This window comes from Mus caroli, unplaced genomic scaffold, assembly GCF_978045245.1.
Source record: "Mus caroli unplaced genomic scaffold, Mus_caroli_1 scaffold_5, whole genome shotgun sequence".
Lineage (NCBI taxonomy): Eukaryota > Metazoa > Chordata > Mammalia > Rodentia > Muridae > Mus > Mus caroli.
Window position 1 is genome coordinate 56,897,821 of NW_028227260.1, and position 21,086 is coordinate 56,918,906.

The 21,086-nt window shown below is 35.3% G+C and overlaps 1 protein-coding gene across 4 annotated transcripts in view; it reads right to left on the reverse strand.

Annotated features, from left to right (window-relative positions):
* The window catches only part of LOC110286342 (uncharacterized), a 343,296-nt gene that overhangs the window by 252,108 nt on the left and 70,102 nt on the right, over positions 1-21,086 (reverse strand). For 3 of the 4 annotated variants that reach the window (XM_085837619.1, XM_085837618.1, XM_085837620.1), the window contains exons 4-5: positions 16,553-16,752; positions 12,561-12,648 (exon numbers count right to left, since the gene is read on the reverse strand). The exons of the other annotated variant lie outside the window; for it this stretch is intronic. In XM_085837619.1, the coding sequence (XP_085693745.1) occupies positions 12,561-12,648; positions 16,553-16,752 (288 nt within the window). The remainder of the gene's footprint in view (positions 1-12,560; positions 12,649-16,552; positions 16,753-21,086) is intronic. 4 annotated transcript variants of the gene reach the window in all.

Here is a 21,086-nt window from a genome sequence, read left to right on the forward strand (position 1 = left end):
AACAAGTCAAACTGAGTTTAAGGTGAGAGATAATTACATGAAACAACAAGCATGGTTCTCAAATTAGGACTAATTCAATAAGGCTTAAAGAGGTATTAACTCAAATGTGTTAAAATGGAGTTAGCAAAAAATTCTGTGGGCAGAAAACAGTTTAATCAGATAAATTTAGCAAGCTTAGGAAAACAAGCTTTTTAAAACCTTTAATTTCTATGTTTTTATTCATCCTAAAGAATTTATTACAGAAAATATTTGCATTTATCGTGTATTATAAATCCAGGAGAATCTTCAACTACAGTTTCTCATTTTAGGACAAGGAGCATTACATTCATGTTTTTCTTGTTTAAAAATAAAATCTATCTTAGTACCTGAATTTGTCTATGGCATAGCATTGTGACAGGTCAGCAGTAGTAAAGTTTCATTGTGCATTTTTTTTCCCTCAGTGCCAATACTGTTCTTTTTCTGAATAGAAAGTAGTACTTACAAAACTGATATCAGACAGTGACTTGGAATAAACATTTACTTCAGATACTTAAGTGCATAATGAATTTAATCCAAAGTACAAAGGAATATTTTTGGAGAAACATAGTGTTAAAGACATCTCAATGATTAATACTGTTTGACTCACAAGTAATATAAAGATGGCTCACATACATACATTGTTGACCAATTTCCAACACTTATTTAATTATGTAAGTAATGAAATTCCATCTAATGTTTATTTGAAAGTGATTATTTTACAATGTAATTTAATGCTAAAGTGACTATCAATTGTAAAATCTAACCAAGTTCTGTAAATTTATTTCTAGTTATTAATGTACTTAATTAAACTCTTATCTTTGAAATAATATGAATACTTCATAGAATCTGTGTGATAAAAATTTATAGTTAATCTATGTAATCACTGTATGTTAGAAAATAATGTTAGCAAATTTGATGATAGATAAAACTAACTTTGAAGTGCAATTAAGTTAAATGTGATTATATTAAAATTTTAGAACTATTTTACTTATATCACAAAATAATAGAATCAAACATTTTAATATGACAATAAAATTATAAAATGTGTTGTTCTATTTTTATATAAGTACTTATGAGAAACCTTAAATTATGATTCTTGCCTGATAGATTTTAGTCTATTTTCTGGAAATTTTCAGAAATATTTCATTGGCAGGTTGCTTTCTATGATTCTATCACTGTCTCCTACAGTGAGTGATTACAGTAGGTACCCAACATTTGTTAAATATATGAATTGAACTAACAAATTTACTTTCAGTAATTTGATCAAAATGAAATTTTAAACTTTTGATGAATCCTCTCTGAAAATACCGACATAGTATTACCTGAGGACACTCCTGAGCATATACTCAGAAAATGCTCCAACATAATAATGACACATGCTCCACTATGCTCATAGCAGCCCTATTTATAATAGCCAGAAACTGGAAACAACCCAGATGTCCCTCAACTGAAGAATGGATACATAAAGTGTGGTTCATTTACACAATGGAATACTATTCAGCTATTAAAAACAAGGACATCTTGAATTTTGCAGGCAAATAGATAGAACTAGAAAATATAATCCTGAGTGAGGTAACCCAGATTCAAAATGACAAACAAGATATACTCACTGATAAGCAAATACCAAAGGGTACAGAATACCTATGATATACCATACACACTGTAAGAAGTTAAACAAGAAGGAAGGCCCAAGTAAGGATAAATCCCACTTAGAAGGGGGAACAAAATAATCATGGAAGCCAAGGAAGGGAGGGATCTGGGTGGGAGAGGGAATGGGGAATGGAATAGGGGGGAAGATTAGTTAAGGGGAGGGGCAATGGGAAAGGATCCTAGAGGGCCCAGGAGAATGAAAGGAAATATGCTCTAGAAAGTTCCAGAGATAGGGGAGGCTGAGATAGGGGAGACTCCTAGTACTCAATGGTGGTGACCTTATCTAAAATGTCCAACAGTGGGGATATGGAACCTGAAGAGACCAACTCCAGTAGTTAGACAAGGCCCCCAGTGGAGAGATGAGGATACCAACTCACCTACAGAATTTTCAACCCAAAATCTATCCCATCTTTAAAAAGTCAGGGACAAAAAATGGAGCAGATAATGAAGGAAAGACCATCCAGTGACCAGAAAAATTGTCATTTATCCCATGGGCAGACACCAAACCCTGACATTATTACTGATGCTATGTTGTGCTTGTAGAGGGGAGTCTACCATTGCTATCCTCTGCAAGGCTCTACTAGTCACTGACTGAAACAGATGCAGATACTCACAGCCAAGCTTTGGATTGAGGGTGGGGACCCCTATGGAAGAGTTAGGGGAAGGACTGAAGGAGCTGAAGGGGATGGCAACCACATAAGAAGACTAACAGAGTCAACTATCCTGGACCTGTGGGAGCTTCCAGAGACTAAAACACCAACCAAAAAGTATGGGCTGGTCTGTGGACCCAGGCACATATGTAGCAGAGGGCTGCCTTGTCTGGACTCAGTGGAAGAGGATGTGGTTAATCCTGTAAAGACTCAGTGCCTTAGAGTGGGGGAATACCTGGAGGAGAAACCCCCTCAGAGGTGAAGTGGTGGAAGAGATGTGGGGAAGAACTCTGTGAGTGGGTGCAAAAGAGGGGGTAACATTTTGGGATGTAATTAAATGAAATAATTAAATAATAAAGAAGGACATGAATTTTGCAAGCAAATAGAACTGGAAAATATCATCCAGCCAGTAATAATGACACACACCTTTAATCCTAGCACTTGGGAGGCAGAGGCAGAGGCAGGCAAATTTCTGAGTTTGAGATCAGCCTGGTCCACAGAGTGAGTTCCAGGACAGCCAGGGTTACACAGAGAAACCCTGTCTCGAAAAAAAAAAAAAAAAAAAAAAGAAAGAAAAGGAAAAAAAAAGAAAATATCATCTTGAATGAGCTAACTCAGACCCAAAAGGACATGCATGGTTATGTACTCACTCATAAGTGGATATTATTTGTAAAGTACAGAATACCCATGATACAACCCACAGACCAAATGAAGCTAAACAAGAAAGAAGAGCCAAGTGAGGATGTTTGAATCACACTTAGAAGAGGGAACCAAATAATCATAGGGGCAAGGAAAGGAAGGGAAGTAGGTGGGGAGAGGAATGGGGGGGGACAGGATAAGGTGTGGAGAGAGTCAGGAGAGAGGCCCAGGAGAATGAATAGAAATCTGCAGTGGCTGAGTGGTTCTCTAGGAAGTTCCAGAGTCCTAGGATGGGGTAGGATCCCAGGAGTCAATGAGGGTGACCTTAGCCTAGATGCCTAACAGTGGGGACATGAAACCTGAGGAGGCCACCTTCTGTAGCCAGGCAGGACCCAAGTGGAGGGATAAGAACACCAACCCACTCACAAAACTTTCAACCAAAAATTTATCCTATCTACAACAAGAAATGTGGGAATGGGAAATGAAGCAGAGACTGAAGGAATGGCCAACCAATAACTGACCCAACTTGAAACCCATAACATTGGTAAGCACCAATTGCTGACATTATTAATGACACTCTGTTATTCTTGTAGACAGGAGTCTAGCATAACTGCCCTCTGAGAGGCTCAAGCCAGCACTGTAATGAATCAGATGGAGGTTATGGACTCTTATGGAAAAGTTGGGGTAAGGACTGAAAGCCCTGAAGGAGATGGGAATCCCACAGGAAGAAGACAATCAGAGTCAAATAACATAAACCCCTGGGAGCTCTGAGCTTAAGCCACCAACCAAAGAACATACACAAGCTAGAACAAGGCTCTGGGCAAATATGTAGTAAACATGCAGCTCAGTCTACACAACTGCCTTGTCTGGCCCCAGTGGGAGAGGATGTGCCTCATCTGACAGAAACTTGATGCCCCAGAGTGGGTGGTATACACAAAGGGAGTACAACTGTCTCAGAGGTACAGGAAATTGGGATGGCAGAAGGGATTCTGTGAGAGGGGACCCAGAGTGGAAGCAGAGTTTGGAATGTACATAGATAGGTAGATAGATAGATAGATAGATAGATAGATAGATAGATAGATAGATAGATAGATAGACAGACAGATCTAAAAACATGATTTCTATCCCTTCAGTTGTGAGCACAGGCTTTAAGGGCTGCTGAAATATCCAACAGTAGGGAGATAAAATCTGAAGAGAATACCTCCAGAAATGAGACAGGGTACCATAGGAGGGATGGGGACACCAACCCACCTTCAAATTTTTGACCCAAAATTGTTCTTGTCTAAAAGAAATGAAGGGACAAAAATGGAGCAGACTGAACAAATAGCCGAACAGTGACTGGCCCAAAATTGTGATCCATCCCATGGGCAGGTACCCATCCCTGATACTATTACTGATGCTATATTGTGCCTAAAGACAGGAACCTAGCATGGCTGTCCTCTGAGAAACTATACCAGCAGCTGACTGAGACAGATGCAGATACTTATAGCCAAGCATTGGACTGAGGTCAGGGACCCCTATTGAAGAGTTAAGGAAGGATTAAAGGATCTATGGGGGAATGTAAATAAATAAAATAATTAATTAATCTAAAAGTGCCTTAATGTTTTGAGTAAGATTAGCATCACAAGAAAAAATGTAAATCATGAAAAGATTTTCACAGAAATTCTATCAAAATCAACACCTCAGATAAGAGTACCAGCAAGCAAGCCTCAGAAGTAGGAACTGGGACATGAGGTAAAGCCAAGAATGAATAACCAGAAGCAGTTGAAGACCTCATCACAGCAGGTATAGTAATGCATTGTCCTAATGCTAGGAGAGAGAGGTTAGTGCTAAGAGCTGAGCTCTAGGTTTGGTTGGAAGACAAGGGGCTTTCTGTGACCCTAAAGAAAGTAAGAATTTCAGGAAAGTGATAGAGATGAACAGGATGTCACAGGATTTTTCCTGTCCAATTACATTACGGCAGTGGGAGGGCTGTGATTGGACAGGGAAAAGGGAGGCAGAAATAAGAGTTGCAGAGAAAGGGAGCATCTCAGAGTAGCAGGGAGAAAGGAAGATGGCAGCAACGTGAAGCAGTGTGGCTATGACCAGTCACAGGTTGTTATGATATTATAAAGGTTAGAATATTGGGATAATTTATCTAATCTAGGTGGGCAGCTTTTATCATTATCAATTGGTTCTGAAATTACTGTATTGACATCTTGTGCATTGAGAATTTATTGATATATAAATATGATTGGTTAACTATAAGCATTGAGTCTTACTTTTACCAGGTTACTGGGTATTGTGTTATCAAACCATGAGGAGGGCAGATCTATTTGGTTATTGGAATGTGGGATAGAGCCAGCAGGACTCTGCCAGGACATAGTATTGAGGCTGGTACTAGAGCAGGACCTTGGCCGGGTGAGGCTGGAATTGTGTTGGGTTGAGAGAAGCAGGAGCAGAGAGAGTTGGCATGTTCCTTTTTTAATATTTCCTGCAGCAAAAGTCTACTTGATTTGAGTTCCAAACAAAATTCTATGAAAGCACAAGGACTCAGTATGAACATAAGACCCTAGGGAACTTCTACAAAAAACAAAGGTCACTCTTAAAAGGAAGAAATGTGGTAAAGAGAGATCGTGTTGGTGTGTGTGTGTGTGTGTGTGTGTGTGTGTGTGTATTGTATTTGTGAGTATGTAGGTTTTGGTGCTTGTGTATATGTTAGCATATGGAGGTCAGTGGTCAAACTTGGTTTTCATTCCTCAGCAACAGTATATTTTGCTTTGTTCATTCTCTACTTTTTTCCACATCATCTCTATCTGGAACTGGGGTTTACTAGCAGAGTTAAGCTATCTGCCCTGCAAGCTCAAGGAAATTGCAGAAATCTATCAGAAAAAGAATGTTACATTCTAAAACACTGGAACTTTTACTGAGTCTTAGAGCCAGAGGTAATAATTCACCTAGAAACCACTTAAAGCATAAGAATGCTATTCTACTATCAACTCTGCCTGTTTGTTTAACCTACTTTTAAGAAAACAATCTAATAGTCAACATTCCATGCCTTGGATTCTGCATGTAATTAGCTTTTACACCTTATGCTAATATGTAGCTTTAATCTTAAATTGTGTATTGTGCCAAGACCATGACCTGGAACAAGGCATGTGTATCATTTGTGAAAGAAGTAAACACCAGTATTGAATAACATAAAATAAATATCCTTCATATATTTTGACTTAAGTATTTGGATATTGGTTGATTAAAAAAACTATTTGAACTAATATTTGTGTTAATGTTACAAGATAAAAATCAATATACAAAATTATTTCTGTTTCTATACACCAGCAATGAACATTCTGAGTGTTTGAGTTCCAAAAACTATCCCATTTAATCTAGCTTTGGACATAAAATACTTAGAAGTAAGGATAATAAGGAAGTACATTAAGAATTATTTAACAAGTACTGCAAAAATCATTGAAAGAAATCATATAAGATCTACATGAATGGGAAAATCTGTCTTATTCAAATGGATTGGAAGAGTTAAGATGGAAAAAAGTAAAACGTTATTAACTGATTAAGTGTACTTTAATTTGTCTCATTTTATTAGAATACAAAGGCTTTAAAAATTCATATGGAGCTACAAGAGATACAGACTAGTAAAGAGAAATCCATGAAAATGGGGCAAATTTGTTTGATTAATTATTAAATTTATCATGGCATAGTGGAAAACAATTTTAATTCCAACACTCATAAGGATGAGGTGGGAGAATCACTTATCATTTTCTTAGAAGTTAGTACCCAGAGATAGCAACAATTAGGCGTCCAATGCATAAGCAAGCTTACGGCCCTGAAATAGGACATAAATATAAATACAAAGGTCAAAGTCAACTGGAATTCAAAATATACAGAGTAGTAGGTCCTGATAGGCCAGCTGAGAGTCATAAAAAATGATGTAAAGGACAATAGGTGATTGTATTCTATGGTAGCTAGATCAGACTAAAAGAAATTCAAGATTCCCAATATTGGGGACCATGTTTAGAGAGCCAGTACCCTTTCCTCTAATAAAATCTTTAGCTTCCGGGATACTTAAATCTCTATACACATTCCTGCATGTTATACATCTACCTATAACAGAATAATTATGAATAAAACATACATTTGAGCTTCCTAGAAATGCCTATTATTGGTGAAATACAAAGGGAATAGCTCACATTAAAAAAAAAAAAAAGTAAAAACATCATGCCTAACAAGATCAGGCTGTTTCTGATTGCTCTACATTTTCTGATTAGTATATTATTCCTTGCTTACTTGTTCTATTTAAATTCTTGACTGATTATTTCACTACTGTGTCTTCTTCAAATTCATCTCATAAGAATTGAGTGTGCTGTTGTGGGATTGTGAAAAGCAACCTATTTTCTGGCCGAGCTAGATTTAAACACCGAGACCCATTAGATTAATCTGCAAGGGACCAAAGGAAGTTTGCCACATACTCCCAGGCACTAGGCTCCTGACATGAGGTACCAGCTCATAATTCTGTGGCCTTCAGTCATGCAGGCTGTCTGGACTCCACCCCCAGTTACCTGGCACCAGCCAGGCATGATCCTCCTCACTGTTACCTGGCAACAGCCAGGTAGATACAGCCCATTATAAAAGGAGCTGCTTGGCTCCTCCTTGCTATCTTAGTCTCTGGCTCCTGCCTCTTTTACTCTTGCCCTCTTGCTCCGCATCTCTCCTCATTCCCTTCTCTCCTCTTTCTGTGTGGCCATGGCCGGCCTCTACTTCTCTACTCTTCTCCCTCTCTCTGCTTTTCTACAATAAATGACTTAAAACCATGGACTGCCTCTTCTCATCTGGACCCACCATGCTGGAGCAATGGAGCAAGTCTTCCTCTCAAGAGCCACATCTAACTTCCTTCAGAAAGGCCGCCTGCACTCCCAGCCACACAGCCCACAGATCAAGGCAAAGACTCTCCTCCTGGTGGTAACCAGCTGGAGCTCTTTCCTCCTGCCCTTTTCCCCTTGGCCCCGGGCTAGAGCCCACCCGCAGGGCCCCTACTCTGTTCTTAGCTCTTCTGAGAAATACAGAGGCATCTGGAATATCAGAGAGCCTGGGAACCTGTCATTCTTGGCCTCTATGCAGGCCCAGGGACCCCGAGGCAATTCCAGCAGTTCTGTGGGGACTCCAGACTGCACCTTCCCCACTCCTAGATCTGGGTCCTGCAGCTTCTCAAAACCCAAAGATTGCCGGCCACATCCTGCCTTGCCCAGAGGCCTGAGGCCTGAGCCCTGGGCCAGATGCGGGGCCCCATTTTTTTACCCACATACTGCTAGTGTTCAGACCAGAAGAAACTAGAGATATCCCCTTATCTTCCGGTATTGTGACTTGGATAAATTTTCTTTAACAATAAAGTAAACAAGGGGAAGGCCAGGGTCAGGAAGCAGGAGTGGGTGGGTTGGGAAGCAGGGGTAAGGGGGAAGGGTATGGGGGATTTTTGGAGAGGAAACTACATTTGAAATGTAAATGAAGAAAATATCTAATAAAAATTAATGCATATTAAAAAACAAAAAGGTAAACCAAGTTGGATCCTCCTATGGCTAAGACTGCATCTCCTCTCTTCTCTTTCATGCTCCACTCTTCCTTTTCCTGCTCTATATCTTCTGACTGCTCTTAAAAGTTCATTGCTAGTTACTTTCTTTGAAACACCTGTTCCTATTGCCTCCTACTGTATGGACACACATATTTTGCTCTTCTATAACCCATAACTAAATCTTTACTGCAAGAATATCTGCTGCATTTATTTCTTTGACTGAGAACATAAAAGGACTGCTTACTTCAGTTGTTGCTTGAATGATATCAACTGAGAACCTTAAAAAAAGTCAAACCTCGCCTTCTTTTACTATGAATTCTCTCTAAAACCCTTTTGTTTTTCATTCATGTCTTGGAGGGACATTGTGTGCCCACCCTCCAAACAAATTATTTTGCAAGTGGCCTTAACTACTACATAGAGAAGCCCTACAATTTCTCAGAGTATATTTCTAGACTTTTATTCTCAGGTCTGTAGAATAGCTACTCTCCAGTTTAACCAGAAAAAAAAATCTTTCATAATGAAATCTTGCCATCTTGCAGGTTATTGTAGGGTTAGGACTTCTCCCCAATAAAGGAATTGGATATGAATATCCTTCCCTATTGCCTGGGTTCTCTAAAATCTCTACATGAACTCCAGACCCCTGAACAAAGAAAAAACTTATGAACCCTTAGGAGTGTTGTCTCATGTCTCTGGGCCTTACCTGTTACTGGATGCCAAGACAGGGCTTTAGTAGCCACAACCTTAGTATATCCAGAATTAGGTTTGTATCACCCAATAAGGGGACACACCATTTAAGACAGAAACTTTCAGGTCTAGATCTTATATTAGACAGAACCAATAGATGTCTGGGGTAACAGCACACATAGTGACTTAAAGCCTAGTCTCTATTAGATCACAGGAATGGAAACTGTGGGAACATTTGGAGGACTCCAGGCTATACCTCTAGAAGAAAGATCATATACAGGGGAATGTGTACCCAACCATGGTCAAAGTGTAGCCTGAGAGGCTTAAGGGATATCTGACCTCATGTACTACCTACTTTACTGATTCATTTCTCTTCCTTTTGTAGACAGGTCATTAGGCTTGTCCCTATTCCAGCCATCATCTCTTCAGGCTGCATTCCAAAGAAGTGCAATAATTTTGATATAAATAGCCTCAAAAGGAGGCAGCGTTTTCTTTTCCTGTATAGTATGGTTCTAGTACCAGCTAACAATAAAGAAACATGACCACTGGGTGGTAATCTAAATACCAATTACATTCTACAACTAGATTTGTGTTGCAAAGAAAAAAAAGACAAAGAAAATGAGATAAACGTTCTATGTCTAGATTTTCTTCTTAAAGGACAGCCCCAAATACGTTAAAAGCTACTACTGGATACCCATTCATATAGTTTATTCCTGTGGTCAAGTTTGCCTTAACACTTACATACTTGTCATTAATTCAAATTTTGTGGGGAGTGAAATTAAGTATAACTGAATCTTACCAAAAGATTATTAGACAATTCTAAAATTTAAAATATCAGCTGGTGGACCTTGAAACTTCTTGCTCCTTTTCTAATAACTTTTAAATAATTGTCCTCTCCATTGTCATTGTTCATCTCTAAAAGCTTAATTTTAACTAACTGATTTCCTTTCTATTTCCTATTTTGTCTTTAACGCTGGCTAATGTATATGAGAAGTTATTGAGATAAATTGAGGCTCATATTGATGCTATCTCCCTTTGGAGAGAATTTAATTCTGATTTTATTTATTAATACAGAGGCATATCAGCTTAATACAATGAATGATAACACTGATTAAATGCTGAACTTTGATTTTGGTACCAGCTAGTTATTTTATGATTAGCTAGTATGTAGACCATTACTGTTCCCATCTAAAAGTTTGCCTACCCAATAAAATCCATTTTTTCACTTAGTTATATAAGACTAAATAAAACCCTGGTCAAGTCAGAGGGTATTATCAAACAATTTCTTCTTTGCCTCATTTACTTGGCCTTGTATTTGGAATGGATAATCTCATAACTTAAAAGCAGCATCAAATATGGGTTCCTCTTAGTTTTCCTTATCTATAGTTCAGACTATAAAGTCTACCCTCCTTTTACATAGTTCTAATGTCAACACACAAGGGTTTTACTCTTGTTTCCCTCTAGAAGTTCTAGTTTTTCTTGTTGGGTTCAATTTCTAGTAACTGCATCATGTAGCTGCACAACCACCTACAATCCTAGCTAAAACTGCATCTGATAATCCTGGCCTCTGTGAGTACTGGTGTTTATATATACAAAAACAAATGTATACACTATTAAAAATAAATATTTTAAAAATAGAGAAAATAGTTGTTCCTTAGTTAGTCCTATATTTAATGATCTTTCTTTACTCTCATCTGAAGAAGAAACTTCATCTTGGCAAAAAAGTTTATAAAGATAAGGAGATAAATATAAGGATTATATTTATACCATAGAACAGAATTTGCCAAACATTAACTATAATGTATATATGAGCTACAATTATTGAAAGTTCTCATGTGTAACAAACCTTTTAACTAACTTCTAAGAAACAAATAAATACATATGGGAAAAATACCACTGTTCATGAGGCTTTCTAGGCTATTCAACCCCCCTACACACACACACACACACACACACACACACACACACAGGATCTCACCAAGTTATTGAAATTGCCTTTGAACTCCTGAGATCGTGTTCCTCTTGTCTTAGTCTGATAAATAGCTGGATCCATAAGAATGGATCATCATGTGGACTTCACAAATAAACATTTTTTATAGCACTGAATACGTATGAACATTATGCTAACAGTCTTAACATAAATTAACATCGAACACAATTTGGACTTGGGAGGTTTAAAATTCAGTTAATATATCATATAAACTTTATAATTGGAATATTTTACTTAAATATCTCATTTTATTAAATGTTGAATGAAATAATTCTATATTAGTTGTTTTTATTTTATGAATCCTAGAATTGTTACATAGGTTCAAATTATTATAAAATTAAAATAATCTAACAAACCGTAGTATACCAATTCACTGTCCATCTTCCACAAATTAATTTTTAATTAATTAATTCCTCTTTGCTTCCTTTTCATCTTTATTCAATATTAAACCCAATGTATGTGAATTATAAAAAGAGAATGGAATTATAAAAAGAGAAGTTGACTTGTTTGATAGATTACTGGAGAGATGGATGGATGAATGAAAATTTATAAAATGAATGAGTACATGAATGAATAAATGAGTGATTCAAATATTCCTTAAAAGAGAGACCATATTTGAATAACTGGAGAAGCTATGATAGTAAATTCTAGGTGGAACAGGTATTATGATAAAACCTTAGCACTGAGTGAAATAAACATGAAACATTTAAGGAGAAATGAGTAAAACATTGTTAGAGGCACATGCATATACATATATTTGAACAGAAGTTATAACAATTGGTGTTTAAAATAATTGTGAAAAGGATAAAGGTTGAGTTGGTTATCCTTTAATATTTCATTTCTCTTAAGTTACTATACAAAGTATCAATTATGTAAAAAAATAAAAGGAGGAAGGGGTCAAATATAAATAACTATATTATCTATTAGTAGATGACCCTTGTAAATAAAAAATATTTCATTTCATATTCATTTTTGGATAAAAATAAAGAATTATTTAATATAATGCAAGATATAGTAGGCAATTATATATTACATGGAGAGAGAGATTTATGATTGAATATTAGATTATCAAGTTTCTATGATTCTTACTAGAGAATACTGATCTTTGAAGGATTCAAGAAAGTTCAATCATTATTTAGAACAATTCAGCAATGACGGTAAATTCCAAACAATGGAAAAGGGATTTGAGGTGACAACTCAATGTGACTACTAAATTTTCTATCTAATTATAACAAAATATAGGCCTGTATCTCATAAGGTGTGGTTAAAAAAAAAGAGTTTTTTACAGGTGTTAGTGAAGTACTGGATATGGTAAGTAAAAGCACAGGAATATATGAATGGAAAACAGTACAACAAAACTATGTCTTACCTGTTCAGAGAAATGTTTCAGTAATGTGATATGGTTAATGAGATGATTTTTCAGACTGGAAAATTCTGACATGCAATCAAATGGTGGCCTGTCAGGGAAGGGTAATAAAGAGATTCCATCAATCTGAGTTTTTTGAATACAGTATCTTTATTCCTTGGGAAATTGAAACTTATAATTTAAAATATAGGGAGTTTTAGTTAAAAAGGTGCAAAGAAATATATTCTAGAACATCACAATAATATATGAAGCATGTTAAGAAATTTAAGTAAATACATATAAATGTGATATTGCTATGATCTCAAAAAAAAGGGGAAGATGGTACAAATACAGTGTTATAATCATTCCTGTATTCAAATTATTGAAATATATTGAGTAGGTTGTCTTTTAATATTTCATTTCTCTTAGCTTACTTACTATACAAATGAATGACAATATAATGAAAATGAAAGAGGAAAGGGTCAAGAAAAAAATAACTATATTATCCAGAAATAGCTGAACCGTGAAAATAAAAATAACTGCATTTGGTGTTCATTTTTGAATACAAATGAAAACATAATTTAAGTTAATTAAGATACCATAGCTTAATGAAGAGTTTGGGTCTGCTTATTTATATCTAACATAGCTTTTAACCTTCTGCTATTGGGAGGCCTCCATGAGGTGACAATATAAAAGAAAAAATACTTTTGGGGGGAAATATTCTCTACCTCACTTGAATAATAGGAATAATAAGGTGAGGTGTAATTCAGTGGCCGATTGTTTCCTTTGCACATATAAGATCTTGTATTCAAAAGGCCTTCAATAGCTATCTTTCAAAATGGACAATAATTTTAGATTATCTTTGAAGTACAAAACACAAAGCACTATAGTGCTGAATTTATATATCTTCTAACTAGTGAATTTAAGTGTTATCTTTATAAATCAACAAGAAAAATAAATTTATAATCCCCTCTAAATTTTTAGGATATTACAATTACTGGTGTTTGAACAAATACCATTTTTGAGACCTACTTCTAAAGACTGTAGCAGGGGCAAAGACTCAAGTTATCTCTTTACTTAAAAGCTGTAATAAAGTTTATTTAAATGCCTTAACTACAGATATAATTGAGCTTATAAAGCGGTAAAAGTATTTTGTGAGGATCTATAAGGTCCATTAACTGTAACTCTGTTCAGGATATGATAAATATGGTCAAAATTCTTGAACCATTTCATCTCATTTATTTTTAGAGCCCAGATTTTTGAACAAGTGAAGCAACTCCATAATTTTTTTGTACATCTTAATTTTCACCATAAACATGGAAAATTTATATTTACATGAAAGTAGAATTTGGGGTAGTTGTGCTTAGATAAGTGGTCCTCAATTACTATGTTGCCCCAAAATAAATTTTTATAATTTTTCCTACATCAAATCAGTGAAACTACTCACATTTTAAATGTCAAATAGAAATATAACATAATGGCGTGTCACCTAAAGAGTCTAAAGTTTCCAATTGATATCATAATGAAAACAGCTTTTAAAAACTCAAAACTTCTTCAACAAATTTTAAACTATATCTTGTTACTAATAATGCATTATTAAAATGATGCACTATCTTATAGGTTTATGATGCTTATAGAATCAATATTTCATACACTGTTGGTCATTTGATATTATTCAAATGATTTATTATTAATAAAGGCTATTCATTTCATAAAACAGATAAGGAACTATTCATGGGAAGAAGTGAGAGAACCAAATTTTATTCTTTGGTTCATAATCATGTCATAATTTAAACTCCTTAATTAAATTCAGTTCTCAAAAAAGTTTTGTTTCTATTATAAAAAAGATTAATGAGTTGTAAATCCTTGTTAAAGATGAAATAATTATCAGGTCTAATTCATTGAACTGATTTTAAAAGGCTGAGCCAGGTCAAAAGTAACATGGATCACATTTTAAAAAGATAATAATGAAAAAATACCTTCTAATTACATCATCCATGTTTTGTTTTAGAATCATAGACAGGGAAAACAATTTATAATAAATCATAGAAATTACTTCCACCAGGATTTGATAATTAAATTCCTCTACCTGACAATCTCACTAGATATTTGGAAAGTAAATACAATTCAATGGGCTTAACACTGTTTTGTTTGTTTGTTTGCTTGTTTGTTTTACAAAGCCAATTTTGGCCTAGCAGGCCTGAAATCTGATAGACCAGGTTAGCCTCTGTCTCCCCAGTGCTGGAATTAAAGGCATGCATCACCATGCCAGGGCCAAGCCCTAATCATTCATTAGAAAATGTTATAATCTAAAAAAATAAGTCAGATAATGTCTCGATAAAAATTCTAAGGCATATTTACTTTCTGAGAGAATAAATTATTTCCTAATTTAAAGCAGAGAAGCTTTAAAATAGTTAGATGTTTTATAATATGTTCAGATTAACACATATCCCTGTAATTTTTGAAGCATCCATTTATAGAGATTTTGATATATAGATAATATCTTTTTGGATATTTAGTCTTGGGCTTAGGAAAATATATAATCGTTCAACATGAATATCTCTTATTTCATCGTTACTAGTCATGAAGACAATGTCTAAGAATCAATGATCGTATAAAACCATTAATATTTTCAGTTAGAATAAAGATAACACTAAGATGATTTCCTACATTTGGAAAATGTTGCTTGGTAGATGAGGTCATTTTGTAAAAGTCTTTTTTTCTTCTGTGAAATACTGGTAAAAACCAGACAAGACCCTTTTAATGTCACCGATTCCACTGATGAAAGTAAATAAGCCCTTAAAATGGGAAATTCACTTAAAAAGTAAAAAAGTGACTTTATACTGCTTCTATAATGTGAACTCTGTAGTAAGACAACTTCGACAAAATGGGCAAACTAAATGTGAATTATCATAGGTTAATGGAGCAGATTATATGCATTTGGGAGATCTTTTGCTATTTCTCCATATTGCAGCTATCTTTATTTCATAGTTAATGAAATTTTCTAAAATTTTCTTCTTAAATTCAGCTTATGGCAGAATGTCTTTTGAACTATGCTTCTGGCATTTGCTTTCTTTCAGCTGTTTTGTAAATAGTTGCTCATAATGAACTCAAATGTAAAAAGAGAAAAGAAACTGCTGACTTTGTCAAATTTCCTACACCATTATTTAAAATTTCTTTGAACTACTATGAAAATTTTGTCTTTATTTCTTCTTTATGTAAATAAGTTTGTTCTTCAATCAAATATTAGTTACAAAAGAGAAATGACTCAGCAAAAGAACATGTTATATAAAGTTGTAGAAAAGTAGTTCTTCCCAGTTTAGCTCATTATTAATCAAAACACAATATCCTTTTCTATCATTTTCCCTTCTTTCTCTTATCTAAAAAATATAATACTTAGTGGAAGCAAACATTCTTGAAATCTGTGACATGAATTTTCTATAACAAAACAGATAATTGATTATAGTTGTTGATAAAAATTGTATGGAAATGTACATACTAATATTTTAACTACAATTTACTACCTAATCAAAATTATAAATCACTAGTATTACTTAACTAGCCCTTTCTTATTAACACAGGATTTTACAAAAAGGACTAACTCATGTTAATTAAAAGTTCATAGTTTAATTAGTACACAAAGAAAGAATATTTTGTTACAAAAAAGCCAGATATTATCCTTTACAATTTTGGTGCAACGTCTAAAAGACTGCTCTTTTTGAAAGTGTGAGTGTAATTTAATCTCTAAAGAGAACTCAAAGAGAATTATCTTCTAACATACTACTTTTGTTGAATAAATTTTAAAAGTCAGATGGTTAAAATAGTGATTTAAAGGGAACCATGTAACTATTTTTTACATCCTACAGAGAATATCATGGCATCAGTAAAATGTCTGTAAACATCTTTGAAAGGAAACATGGATGTAGTATCTATTCCACACCTAAGATTTCTGTAAAGAAATGAAGGGGAAAATACGACTTGTGTTATGGCTTTAAATATCAGGTATTAGGAATTACCTTTCCAGAATGTTTAATATCATGCTGGCAATATTAACCAGGTCAAGGGTAGCTGTAAGAATGCTATGAGGTGGATGTTCAATAGTGCCATGTAGACTACGTGCGAATCTTCTTTCCGAAATTGTGAAAAGAACACGATCAATAGCATGCTCAAGTTGTTCACTTTCTTTTCCAAATCTGGTAGGCATCTTTTTGATATTCTGAAATTAAAGTGGGAATTTGGACACAAGAAATGAAGCAGTACTTTTCTAGCGTATCATAAAAATGGAATAGGTCCAATATCAGTATCGTTTAGCCAAAAAAAAAAAAAAACATATGAAGGAGGCAAAATTACCATCAAGCACCTTTCATTCTTTAGACATTTTTCTAATAATAGTTATATAATCCATGGCAGATATCACTAAAAGAGAGTGAATATAATAATGCTAAGCCATTGGAATACTGATGTAGTTTTAGAATGTGACAAAATTATTTAAATATAATTAATACTTACTAATTCTTCTACTGAACTAGTATATCCAATTCAATTTTTGATAATATATTATCTGTTAAGGGGATAGGGCACACCAACAATCTGTTATACTTTATATAGATTTGGTACAGATCCAAGAAACAGAAAAGGGCATACTTAATTTCCACCTATGTTAAAGCATTAGTAATTCTGTGTAGACTATTATGAGAACTGATAATTTAAACATACACAGACTAAGAGATTCTTAATTGGGTTTTGGTACTTAAAAGCATCACACAAATGTGATTTGAGTTAGCATGAATACATACACTGTTATCCAGAGCCTCATAAAACAGCTATCAGAAACAATCACAGAGTTGAAATAATGGATCCATGTGACCTCCATTTTAGGAAACAACTCAACTTCTATAGATAACGTCCATGTAACAAAAAGTACTTTGTTTGTTTGGTTTTTTTGTTTTGTTTTTGGTTTTTCGAGACAGGGTTTCTCTGTGTAGCCCTGGCTGTCCTGGAACTCACTCTGTAGACGAGGCTGGCCTCAAACTCAGAAATTCGCCTGTCTCTGCCTCCCAAGAGCTGGGATTAAAGGCATGTGCCACCACCACCTGGCCACAAAATACTTTAATAAATATGTTGACAGGATCTGTTTAAAAATAATTTCTCTTTTAGTCTTTCAAAGTCTGGAGATAAGGGATCTTTTCTTTCTTTTTCCCCCCTTTGGTTTATTTTTAATTAGGTATTTTCTTCATTTACATTTCCAATGCTATCCCAAAAGTCCCCCATAACCTACCCCACTCCCCTACCCACCCACTCCCACTTCTTGGCCCTGGTGTTCCCCTGTATAGGATCTTTTATTTTTAAGAAACAATTTTATGAGCTGTTTAGTCCTGGATTCAACATCAATTACATGCAATTTATTATTTTCAGGACTACTAGGAAATCAAATAACCAGGTACACATCTCTTCAGTTGTTGCTTCTGACAAACATATCATCTATCATGTGACACATTCAAATTTTCACTTCAGCAATCCAATTTAGTATAAATTCACCTTTAAAATTCCTCTTATACAACTTAGATCTATCTCATACAAATGAGTTTTGTTTATATAAGCAGATTAAAATTTACAGGCAAATGGATGGAACTAGAAGATATCATCCTGAATGAGGCAACCCAGACCCAAAAGGACATACATGGTACATACTCACTGATAAGTAGATATTAGCCATAAAACATGGAATACCCATGTTACACTCCACAGATCAAAGAAATTAAACAAGAAAGAAGGTCCCAAGCAAGACTGTTGAATCATACTTAGAAAGAGGAACAAAACAGTCATAGGAGGCAGAGGGAAGGAGGAAAGTAGGTGGGAGAGGGGAGGGCAACAGGAGTAGGGGTCCAGGTGTTTGGAAAGACGGAAGAGAGAGCAAGGAGAATGAATGGAAATCTACAACATCCCAGTGTGGAGGGTAGGAAGAATCTTTAGGAAGTCCCAGAGACCTGAAATGGGGGAGGCTTCCAGGAGCCAATGAGGGTGACATTAGCCCAGATGTTTAACAGTGGGTATACAGAAACTGAAGAGGTCATCTCTTTTAGCCAAGCAGGAACCCCAGTGGAAAGATGGGGTCACAAATCCACTCACAACACATTCAACCCAAAATTTGTCCTGTCTAAAAGAAATCCAAGAACAAAGATGGAGCAGAGACTCAATGAAATGGTCAACTAATAAGTGGCCCAACTTGGAAGCCATTCCATGGGCAAACACCAATCCCTGACACAATTAGTGATACTGTTATGTTTACAGACAGGAGCCTAGCATGGCTGTCCTCTGAGAGGCTCTATCCAGTTGCTGACTGAAACAGATGCAGATATCCACAGCCAAACATTGGGCAGAGGTCAGGGACTCTTATGGAAGAATTGAGGGAAGGACTGAAAGCCCTGAAGGGGATGGGAACCCCACAGGAAGACCAACAGAGTCAACTAACCTGGACCTTGGTGGTTTCAGAAAATAAGCCATGAACCAAACAACACGCATGGGATGGAATGAGCCCCCTAGCATACAATCAGCAGGTGTGCAGCTCAGTCTCCATGTGGGTTAGAATGGAGACTCCCCCTAAAGCTGTAGCCTGACTGTGTTATCTGTTCCCCAACGGAGTTGCCTTATCTGGCCTCGGTGGGAAAGGATGTATTTAATCTGGAAGAGACTTGACACGCCAGGGTGGGGGGATATGCAAGAAAGCCCCAGCCTCTCAGGAGAAATGGGGTGGGAATAGGATGTAAATAAGTATATTAATTATTAATTAAAAACATAAACAGATTGATAAAGTATGATATATTGGGGGATAATTTTTCAATCTATGAAGAGAATTTGGAATATGAAAAAGAAAGTATAAGAAAATTAGGGAACCTATTTTTCTCATCTGTAGATATCAAAATAAAACTTTCTATCAACACAAATTCTCCAGATATAAAGCATTAGCATGTATTTTCTTCTATCTGTACTTGCTTCATTTCTGGTACTATAAACTTGATTAAAAGCCTATACCTGAAGAGATTACAGGTTTTAGGCAGAAATCTCAATGGATGTTTCCTAAATCAACACATGCATAAACTATATTCTAAATGATTATGTTTATACTCATAGCTTAGTGCTGTTCTCAGCCTTTGTCACAGAAGCTTCTCATTTCATTGGGTGGTTATTAATGTTGAAATCCAGAACTGGTCAAAATGCTGAAAGTTGAGAATAAATGAAATGAATGTTGGGTGTTAAGCTGTAGACAATGCACCATTCGAATTTCACATGGAACTATCTTTTCTCCTCCCTTCAAATTGATTGATTCTGCATTCTCTTTACTTTTGTCTTATCTATGTTTGCTTTTGATCTAATATGAATAATTACCCTATGTTTATTTCCCTTCAATGTATACACTTAATAACTATTACCTTAATAAACATGATAGAATCTGTATTCCTCTATTCCTCTAAAGCACTAAAGTTCAAAGAGCATGGTTTAGAATTAGTATATCTTCATACACAGCTTAAATTTCATTTGTGAATGTGTTTCAAGCTAGTATTCTTCTATTTGAAATTGTGTTAAAAATGGAGACAAATGCCAAGAACATTCTGGATTCAAGTTTAGATACTGAACTACAGTCCAGTAGAGAACAAGGTTACCTTAGCCCTATAATACTCTAACCCAACAGAATTTTTTAAAGAGTTCAATGTTAAGAATATGGGTCACTAAAATATTTAAACAGAAGAATCCAGCTAATAATCTAGTCCCAGATGTACACATCCCAATGAAGAAACATGAAAGTCAACACAACATGATCCCTCCATAGACTACCAATTCCACAAAAATAGATGACAAGGCAGTGCATTAGATAAAAGAAACCATTTATAATTCAAAAGAATGATTATTATAAGAACACACGAACAAATTCCTGAATGAATTCAAGAACAATAAGATTAGTTGATTAAAATAAATCAAAATAGGCATGAAGAAATAAAAAAGACAGTGAAAAAATCAATTTGAAATTTTACAGATGAAAATTTTAGTAAGTCAAACAAAATCTGAATAAAATGCTCCATAAGGGAATGCAACAAGAAGACAACACCAAGGCATAAGAAGAAGTGATATAAATTATAATATTGCGTCAATGCAGATAAATTATAACACTGGGCCAATAATAAGTATAAGACAATCAGAAAGTACAAAGCATTTGAGATCCATGGAATATAAACAAAATAGCAAGTTTAACAATTATAGTTAAGAACTACAGGTAATAAAAAAAGAAAGGCCCAGATGCCAGGGACCCAACAGGGATGACATTAGCTGAAATACCCAACAAATGGGAGAAAGAACCTGTAGAGACAATATTCAGAGGTTAAGCATGGTCCCCGGTTGAGGGATGGGGCCACCCACCCATCCCAAAAAAATTTAACCCAGAATCTATCCTGTCTAAAAGAAATAAAGGGAAAGAATAGAGCAGAGACTGAAGGAAAGGCCATCCAGAGACTGCCCCACCTAGGGATGCCCTGCCAAGAAATGCTTGCTGACAGG